Below are 9,198 nucleotides of genomic sequence, written 5' to 3'. Positions count from 1 at the left end.
TTCATTTGAGATGAACTTAATGAATTGTTTAAATGTATATAATATAACATAAACATGTATTGGTCGCTCAGAGAACAGAGATCAAAACCAGGAAAGACGCGGAGTCGTTTGACAGCTTGTAAACAATCCCACGTGTATGTGTCTGTCGTTGTTCCCAGGAAATAGCCATGTAATGTTACTACGCATGCGTCAATTCACTAGCAACCATGTCAACAAAAATGGCGGATTGACGGGCGGAATGTCGTAATGTCTGCACATATTATATGAATTGTCCGCGAAGACCACCGACAACATGACTTTAAATCCACTAGCAAATCCAAAAGGGGTTAAACTTGCGTGTGAGCTCTGTCAGAAACCGGCGTTCATTCAGTGCACGAAATGTCGTGTCACTTATTACTGGTAAGTGGAAATCTTGTCACTAGTGTACAGCAAGATGCTGTACGATTCAGATTGTAAATCATAGATAGACAATGACTATTGTGGGGAGTCTATTGGTTTGGTATAATTATTATTTCAACTTTCTCTACAATGTAAAAATATCGGGTATTTGATCCCGCGTACGGTCGTAACGATAACAAAAGAACATATCATTTTTAATGTGGTGATTACCAATCGTATTGAGAAAATGGGATAAGTTGTTCGATTTAGGCAGTGAGTATGTAAAGGAAATGATGCCAGTGTCTTACTAATTCAAGGTAAATGTTTTAGCAAGGACCATCAAATACAAAATTGGTGACGTATTTTTGTTGTTCTTTGACGTTAGGCAAAGTTGTAGACCATACAAAAGTTTTTTGTTAAATGGAGTGCTTGATGATATGAATTCCTTAATAAATATCATCATCGTGTTTAGAGTGAAGTCCTGTTAGTGAGTTCTGCTGATACAATGTTAATCCATACTTTAGTCCAAAGGATTCTGGCCAGCTGCGCAGGATTTTAAATCTTGTCATGATTTGACATTTAAGTTGTGTTAGTGAAAGTGTATATTTTGGTCTAGTCTGAAGGGTTCTGACTATGTATCCACAATTTTAGTTTTGTCTTAATCACATTTAACCATGAGCAAGACAAAAATAACATTGTGGATAGATAATCAGAACCTTCCAACTAGTTTTGGCCCAGTGTGAGAATTCATAATTAACCTTTTCATTACCTCAGTTTCTGTGATCTCAGTAAAATTGACTATATACTTGTAGCGGAGTAGAACACCAGAAAGCTGACTGGATGGGAATACATGAAAAAATCTGTCAAAGTTTAATTCCACTGAGACAGGCCTCACCATTCTTACCGTCAGAAGAAGAACGACAGAAAAGGATTAACCACCTCAATATTAAAAAGGTAAAATATCAATATGTTGTACAACATTATTATATTATTTGTGTGTTGTACAACATTATCATAGATATTTTTGTGTTGTACCACATTATCTAACTTTTGCCCTTTAACTCTTTTGTCAATAAAGTAAAAACTTATGTTTGACTAAATTTTGAAGTTTGAACTGAAATAAATGTTTCATGTAATAAAGGGCAAAACTAAAATAAAAAAAGAATAGTTTTATGGGAGGTAAAAAATCTTGTGACTAATGTTTCTCAGTTGGTCAGGATGGAACTTCTAATAGGGTTGGGGAAGACTAAATTAATCCTAAGGGAAAACCCATGTCAGCTACATCGTCAAACAGATTAGCAAGGGGTGATGTTGAAAAATAATGAATTTCCAGAATTTCACTTAGTTACAGGAAGTTTTGATAAGATTGAGAATACACTATAATACATGACACTTCAACTTATCATGTTAAAAAAAATGTTTGTTCAATTTCAGCGTCAAATGATTGACCTCACAAGAACTACTGGTCAGAAACTGTTATTTGAGGGTCGACATGAACAGGCAGTTCCAGCCGCCATGCAATCCTTACGATTCGCTATAGATGTACATGGTCTAGCTAGCATAGAACTTGTGCCATCATATCTTATACTGGGAGAGGCTAGTATTGGTAAGTTTGAACTACTGGAAAGTTTTTTTGTTATCATGTTCCAAGATTTACTAAATGGGATCTTGCACTAAAGTCTTGAAAAGAACTATGTAGGTATTTCGTTATACCTTCATTTTCAAGGTATCTACTTTTATCATGCCCCTTAAAATTGATAACTTTAACAGTAACTTCCTTAACTGCAGGAGGGGTTTGTTTGCATGATTTTTGTCTACACAATTGATTTCCCTGTCAATAGCCAGAGTCATTTAGAGACTGGGACCCCTTGTTATGGGAGAAACATTACATGCAATGGACAGTCTCAAATTAATTAAGTTGGTTAATGCATGTCTTTGTCTGCAACCAGTGAATCAAATACCACATACATCACAAAATCATATGCATGGGGGAAATTTTCTTCATCTGAGCGACTATAAATAATGATAACATAAGTTGAAGTATATATATATATATATCTCATATAAGTGTATTTGATGTAAAAATAAAAAAAACAAACTACCAACCTACTTGAACTAGCTGCTCTTCAAACACATTATAGATAGAAAAGTCAATATGATGATGTCACAATTTTTGTGACCTCATCAAACATATTATACATAGAAAGACAATATGATGATGTCACAATTTATGTGACCTCATCAAACACTTTATACAAGGACTTCATCAAACATCACTGTGACTAAGAGGCAGTAGATAATCAAATTCTTGTTGATTTATCATCAACTATTCGTTTTCAGGTTAAATCTTACTTATAGTGTATTGTATTTTTAGGCCTGGGTCGACTTTCACAAGCGGAGGAATACCTAGCCCAGGCCCAATGGACAGCTCTCAAAACGCCAGAGTGTTCTAACGCAATCAAATCTAAACTCTACAGAAATCTTGGTCTTCTTTACGCAGCCAAGGGACAATATGACGACTCTCTCAGACAGCACGCAGATGACGTAAGTGACACTCTGTTCATACGCAAAATAATGAAAGTAAATATTTCCTGAAATATGAACAGACCTAGAAAAGAGAGAGAGAAACAAGACATGTTTGAGAAACATGCTGCCCATGAGGGAAGCCATTCATAAAGGCTATAGTGAACAAGAGGGATAGTACATTCAAATAAAAGGCATTTTTTGCAATACATTGCGGGTGTAAAAGGATATAAGATACTGATTTGCATAATGAATATATGGGCCATGCTCTATAAATTGAGAAAAACAAATAAAGATAATATATATTTAAGAATGCCAAACATAGTGGGCACTTGTTTTCACACCATTTCTAACTACGACTTTCATTATATAAGTTCCATGTAGTACTGACAAATGTTATTTTTAAAGTTTGGTTCAAATATTACAGTAAAAGTTGAAGTCATTTGATGGAAACTGAGAAATGATGTATTTCAAAGTCCCGTAACTCTGTAAAATGTTGACAGATTTCAACCAATACCAAACTCGTTAGAAATCTTTTTGACATCAAATTTGGATTAAATTTTTCTGTAAAAAATTAAGTTATTTAATGGAAATAAAGAAATCGAATTTTAAATCTTTCAACTCTACATTATTTCTTGAAAAACGAAAAAATTGGAAAGACTATTAGAAACCACAGAATTAAAAGATAAAGGTTATATAGTTATCCTTACCATGGTTCCTGATGTTTTATCATTATTTATTTTCATGCTCTCCGAATGGAGAGCTTATACTCACCGCTTTGTCTGTCTATCTATCCATTTGTCTGTCTGTCATAATTTTGTCCAGATCATAACACAAAAATTATAAGAGGTATCAACATAAGACTTCATAGGTACATAGATCTTGATGAGGAAAGGTGCAGTGTACAAGAACCATAACTCTCTTTTGCTTGATATAGGAGTTATTGCCCATTGTTATTTTTCATACTTAAATTTTGTCCCATTCGGGGAACATAACCCATCTCTGACAGCCCTTGCTTCTCTTGACCAGATGTATAAAAATTCTTTAAAAATTCATATTCTTATATATGTATGTAAGATTTTGATCATAACATAATTATATGAATAATAAATCTTTATCATTATTTATACACCTTTTGTCTTTTTCTGTTCTTTCCACTGTCTCTTCTTATCTATAACTGTATTGTTCTGTCCCTAAAACCTGTATAAAGTACTGTTTTTCAACTCTTGAAATCATGTTTCTGCTTTGCTTTATTTACAAGGATAAGAGTGTAGGAACATGCAACTTGTTATTTAGTATTTAAGATAAATAAAGCTTCAAATATTTTTGAAAAGATGACAAAAACTATGATTTTCATATAAGTAAGAATTGAATATCAAAAATGTGGTATCTTGAATTGCTGTAAAAATTTCAAAAATAAAAAATACTATAAAAAGTCCCATAACTCTTGAAAGTTTTAACAGATTTTGACCAATATTGTATTCATCTTAAGTCTTTTTAATAAAAAGCAAAAGAAACTATTTGATTCAAACTTGATGAATAAATCTTACGATACTTGACAGAAATCCTGAACGAGACATACACACAAACTAAATACAATGATCTTCTATCTTGGGACATGAAAATATTTACAGAAAATATTGTTGATCAATTTTACTTCAATTTTTCCAAATTTTCTTTTTAGATCTATCATGCTTCAGAGGAGTTTGGTACTGATGACATCAGAACATCTGGAGGATATTATCACATGGCAAATGTTTTCTTTCGTCAAGGCAGAATGGATATTGCTGACACACTATACAGACAGGTGTGTATATGACCTACAGATTTAATGTTTGTGAAACATCACTACATGTATTTATTTGCTACTTCCACTAATCAAATACCCTGCAATTATTTTGTTATCCTTCTTTTGAACCACATTTTTATTTCCCCAGATTTTTTTTCAATTAATTATTCAAAATTTCAGAAATCCTGCCATGTTTTTATTTCATGAGATCGTGGATTTTCATTAATTTCTTTTTTTTTTTTTTTAATATCATGATGAACATGTTTATGATCTCCATTTCCAAAGTTAGAACTGCAGGCCAGAAAGTTTGAAATATTGTATCATCTAACTAGGGCCACTACTTGTTGACAGGTGGCAGACATTTGGTACCAACACTTATTACAGATCGTAAGAGTACGAACAGCCACCCCTGATGTCCCTAAGGGGATCGGTCCAGTGATCTCTGAGGGAAATTTAGAGGAGGAAGATAGTCTGGGTAAGATTAACATGGTCACTTTCTTCAAGAGCTGTAATTAATTTCTGTAATTTCCAGAGATACAAATTTATTCTGGGATATTGTTTGCTGGTTGGGTTTATTGCCCTGTCATTTTGAGGTGGGATCTCTTTGAAGTAGCTGGTGAGTACCTCACTAAACAACATACTGGAGGCCCATCACATGCCATCCAGAGCAATAAGGGCAAAATTTTATATAATTTAACATATAGCAAAAACAAAAAAAAGAAGAATGGAAAAAAATTTCCAAAGTTAAAAGAACAAATGAAGATCAAACGATTTTGAGCACCAAGATCTATCATTGCTTGGATCTTAAATTTAGTAATCAATCCTCTACTTGTCAAACCAGAAGTGTCAGATTAAAAGTTTTCTCTCCATCTGTCTGTCGGTCTGACCTCAGCTTTTCCGGTTCATTTGGTTCACCAACCCCCTGAAGTTTGGTATATGACTTAATGATAATTGTAAACAAATTGCAGATCAAGTTAGTTTCAGTTCCTTATAGACTTTTCATTCAGTATTAGCCCCTGGAACCTGGAAATTTAGAAAAAAAATATTGTATATTGCAAGTTTTTGTTTGGTCATGTCAACAGATAACGAGCTGAAATTTGGTATGTGACTTTTTTTATATTGCAAGCTATTGATTTTCATACTGCTCTTTTTTCACAGAGCTACAGTTCCTGGTGTTTTGTATTTAGTTTTGGATTTACCTTGTTGTTGTTCTTTATACCTGTATTTCTGGAGAAGTACATGATGTGTCTTTTTCAAATTTCAAATATATGTTCCCTTGCTCCCTAGTTGTGCATAGTCCCATTTTCAGAGAGGCAGCCATCTTGGATTTTTACATAATAGTTAGTTTATCACTATTTCTGGAGACATACTCGATGGATCTACCTTTTTTCAAATTTGGTTTGTAGGGACCCATTGGTCCCTAGTTGTGTATTTCTTTTCAAACTGATCCAAAAAAACATGTAATGACCCCATGGTCCCTAGTAACATAATACAAAAATTGTATTCAATTTAGGACTGATCCAAGACACAGCATGACAGATAGTTGGTCATTTTGGATTTTGACAGGCATAGTTTGTTATCACTATTTCTGGGGAAGCACTTGATGGATCATTTTCCAATTTCATATGTATAAGGATTCCTTGGATCCTAATTGCATCCTTTTGATTTTGGGACCAATCAGAAAAATTAAATGGCTGAGAACGGGCCATCTTGGATTTTGACATTGAATGATTTTTATCATTATTTCTCGAGACGTACTGGATGGATCCTTCTCAAATTTTATATATAGGTTTCCCCTGGTCCCTTATTGTGAAGTTTTGATTTTTGGGATTGTCAGAAAAACAGTTCATTACTGCTATTTCTTGAAAATTCACAAATATTGTATAACTAAGAGCAAACAAGAGAGAGAAAAAGGGAAAAGGTCCAACATTTAAATAACAAAGAAAGATCAAACAATTGTGAGCATCTCTTGCATGTCTTGTTTTAACATGTTCATATTCTTTTTTTTTTTTTTGTTTTTTTTTTGCTTTTTTTCACATACAAATTCTTGTGTATGACTCAATAGTTTTACTTTAAAAAAGTACCTGGTAACTCTCCAGATGCTTATAAATATATTTGTGTTATCTTTCAAAGTACTAATATAATAATGTAAGGTAGTTAGGAGTATATCAAAATTTTAACAAAGTGATGATGTTGAAATATTTGTCTTTGTACCTTTAGCCTAAACAATATCAAATATTGAGTGACCAGGATAATGGCTTTTGGGGCCAACTGAGACATGAGCCTTACCCAGCATGCTTATTTCTTTTATCAAGCCCTATCAATAGCACACCCTTACTACCGATGAAGGGAAGGTGTGAACGTTTCAAGTACTGTAGTACTGAACAAAGTATTGATAGTATTGTACTGAAGTACTTCACCAATCGAATTCCTTAAATTTATGCAACAAGCTCTCTGATTGGCAGAGCCAAGTCTAGATCGATTGTGGGTGGAGCCAGGTGAAAAAATACTGTGCAGACATCGGCATTTTACAAACACTCGACTGTCGCGAGAGGTTAATTGGAAGAGTCCAAGTCACATGTGGCTTCAGATCAGACCTAATTGGGTTGTCCCATTTTTTTCGTTCTACACCCAATGATACCTTGCTTTTCCATCGATGGTACAACGAGAAAACGAAAGTTACTCAGTACTAAACTAATTTACGTACAAAATATATATCAACAGGTTAGATCACTGGGACCGGAGAATTCATAACATCTTAACAGTGAATATAGTCATATAGTCATTCTGTACTAGTTTTATTCATATATTTATTTTTTTGAAGGGGCGGGGGGGGGGGGGGGGGGGGGGGGGGGGGAGAGAGGGTTGGCTCAAAATATTTCGGTTTAAGCCCAAGCTCTATTATATGTAACAAAGAATTACGAATTACCTGGGACCTCCTGATATATGCCGATAATTCATACTGCATTAAAAGATAAAGGAATTCTGTGGTCCCATATATTTTTTATTTTATTTTTGATCTTTCCATCGAAAATTATACATATCCGCAACATGTGAAAAAACTTTGAAGTTGGTTGGGCGGAATATCTAGAGCATATACTACTGCAAGTTCCAGAAATTCTGACACAAGTCGGGTATTTGCCCGAAGCCTCTGTCTCATGACATTGAATACATATTCAGTTACGTTGTATTCCGGGGAATAAGGCGGCTGAAAAACCAGGGACACGCCATATTCTTTCAGCATATTTCTTAAAATGCGCTCTCCCTGTCTATGGTGATGGAATCCACAATTATCCATCACAACCACATCGCCTTGTACAAAAACAGGATTCCCCATATCGTTCGTATCGGACATAATTTCGTCGAAGAAAATTTTGCGTACTGTTGCCGTCGTCGGACATGTTTCCAGCGATTACTTAGTAATTGTTATGTAACTGATAGTGTACAATAACTCCGCCTACCGGAACAAATTGGGTGTCAGATCAACTATTCAGGTTGTCTAAACTCCGCCCCCGACCAATCACAGAGGTCGTTGTATACTTGACTCGATTATTTGAATACTTCAATACAATAGTATCAATACTTTGTTCAATACTATAGTAAGTGTGTCGTTCACACCTTCCCTTCATCGGTAGTAAGAATTCATGTTTTGAATATGCAGCAGTATTTACTGCAGACTTTTTGAACACCTGGTACTATCTTGTTCAAAAGGGACCAATTACACAGAAATTACGGCTGAACATCAGAGTGGTTTCTTTAGAGAATGAAAGTTAGAAAATTTGTTGGTATTTAAACTTCACAACATTAAAAATCAGTTATTGTTACCACAAATCGATATAATTGCCATAGTATATTGACTTGATCATGTTTTCAGATGAGGCTCAGGAAGCTGAAGCTGTCCAGGTGTTAAATGCTATATATGACATGCGAGAACACCAGTCTAACAGACGTGCCCAGGACCTGGCCAAGGTCAGCCATGCACTGGCCATGCTCTACTTTATACTCATGGATATCACTAAGGTAAATTTATATCTTATTCTCTTAACCAAAAAAGAATTGAAATTTAGTGTTACTTATTTAAATTTATCTTTGTTTTATCTATTAATTACCCAATAAAATATGTTTCTCAAAATGTAGTTTTTATACTATTATAACTGCTTTAGATCATGCATATCCTTCCATCTTTCAGTCCAAAGAATTTGGCAGGAAGGCAGTGGTAGCTAGTGAGGGAGACGCTGACGACTCTTTGTCACGATCTGTTGTGGAATTCATGAAAATACTGGAGGCTGTAAAGTGAAGGACCAATCAACTCAGACTGAATGTTTCCAGATGAATATTGATTGATCATTTTGTTAATGATGTGCTTCAGTTACATGATGGATTTTCTTAAAATATTCAGAAACTGTGATAAAAACACTTATAGATTCATGTTTTTAAATTCATTGTATTGAAGCACCCATTAAATCATTTGTTATATATGTAACATGGGTTGTAGTTTTTGTTTAAAC

General features: G+C 34.3%; 1 protein-coding gene across 1 annotated transcript; it reads left to right on the top strand.

The window, feature by feature from the left end:
• The first annotated feature begins 260 nt into the window (after positions 1-260).
• LOC132543025 (zinc finger MYND domain-containing protein 12-like) lies at positions 261-8,996 on the top strand. Its single transcript, XM_060206480.1, has 8 exons — positions 261-399; positions 1,191-1,332; positions 1,813-1,984; positions 2,753-2,922; positions 4,586-4,708; positions 5,042-5,165; positions 8,565-8,710; positions 8,880-8,996. The coding sequence occupies exons 1-8, from the start codon at positions 293-295 to the stop codon at positions 8,985-8,987; spliced, it is 1,092 nt and encodes a 363-aa protein (XP_060062463.1). The 5' UTR covers positions 261-292; the 3' UTR covers positions 8,988-8,996.
• Positions 8,997-9,198: the final 202 nt, after the last annotated feature.

This window comes from Ylistrum balloti, unplaced genomic scaffold (assembly GCF_031769215.1).
Source record: "Ylistrum balloti isolate Yb309-2 unplaced genomic scaffold, AGI_CSIRO_Ybal_v1 Utg369734, whole genome shotgun sequence".
NCBI lineage: Eukaryota > Metazoa > Mollusca > Bivalvia > Pectinida > Pectinidae > Ylistrum > Ylistrum balloti.
This window is presented reverse-complemented; position numbering and strand designations above follow the sequence as displayed.

What these genes read in the sequence shown, in the direction of transcription:
- LOC132543025 (XM_060206480.1), top strand. Translation starts at nt 293, where the DNA reads ATGACTTTAAATCCACTAGCAAATCCAAAAGGGGTTAAACTTGCGTGT. An exon ending in TGTCGTGTCACTTATTACTG is followed by an intron (nt 400 to 1,190) that starts GTAAGTGGAAAT and finishes ATATACTTGTAG; the next exon opens with CGGAGTAGAACACCAGAAAG. An exon ending in ACTGGGAGAGGCTAGTATTG is followed by an intron (nt 1,985 to 2,752) that starts GTAAGTTTGAAC and finishes TTGTATTTTTAG; the next exon opens with GCCTGGGTCGACTTTCACAA.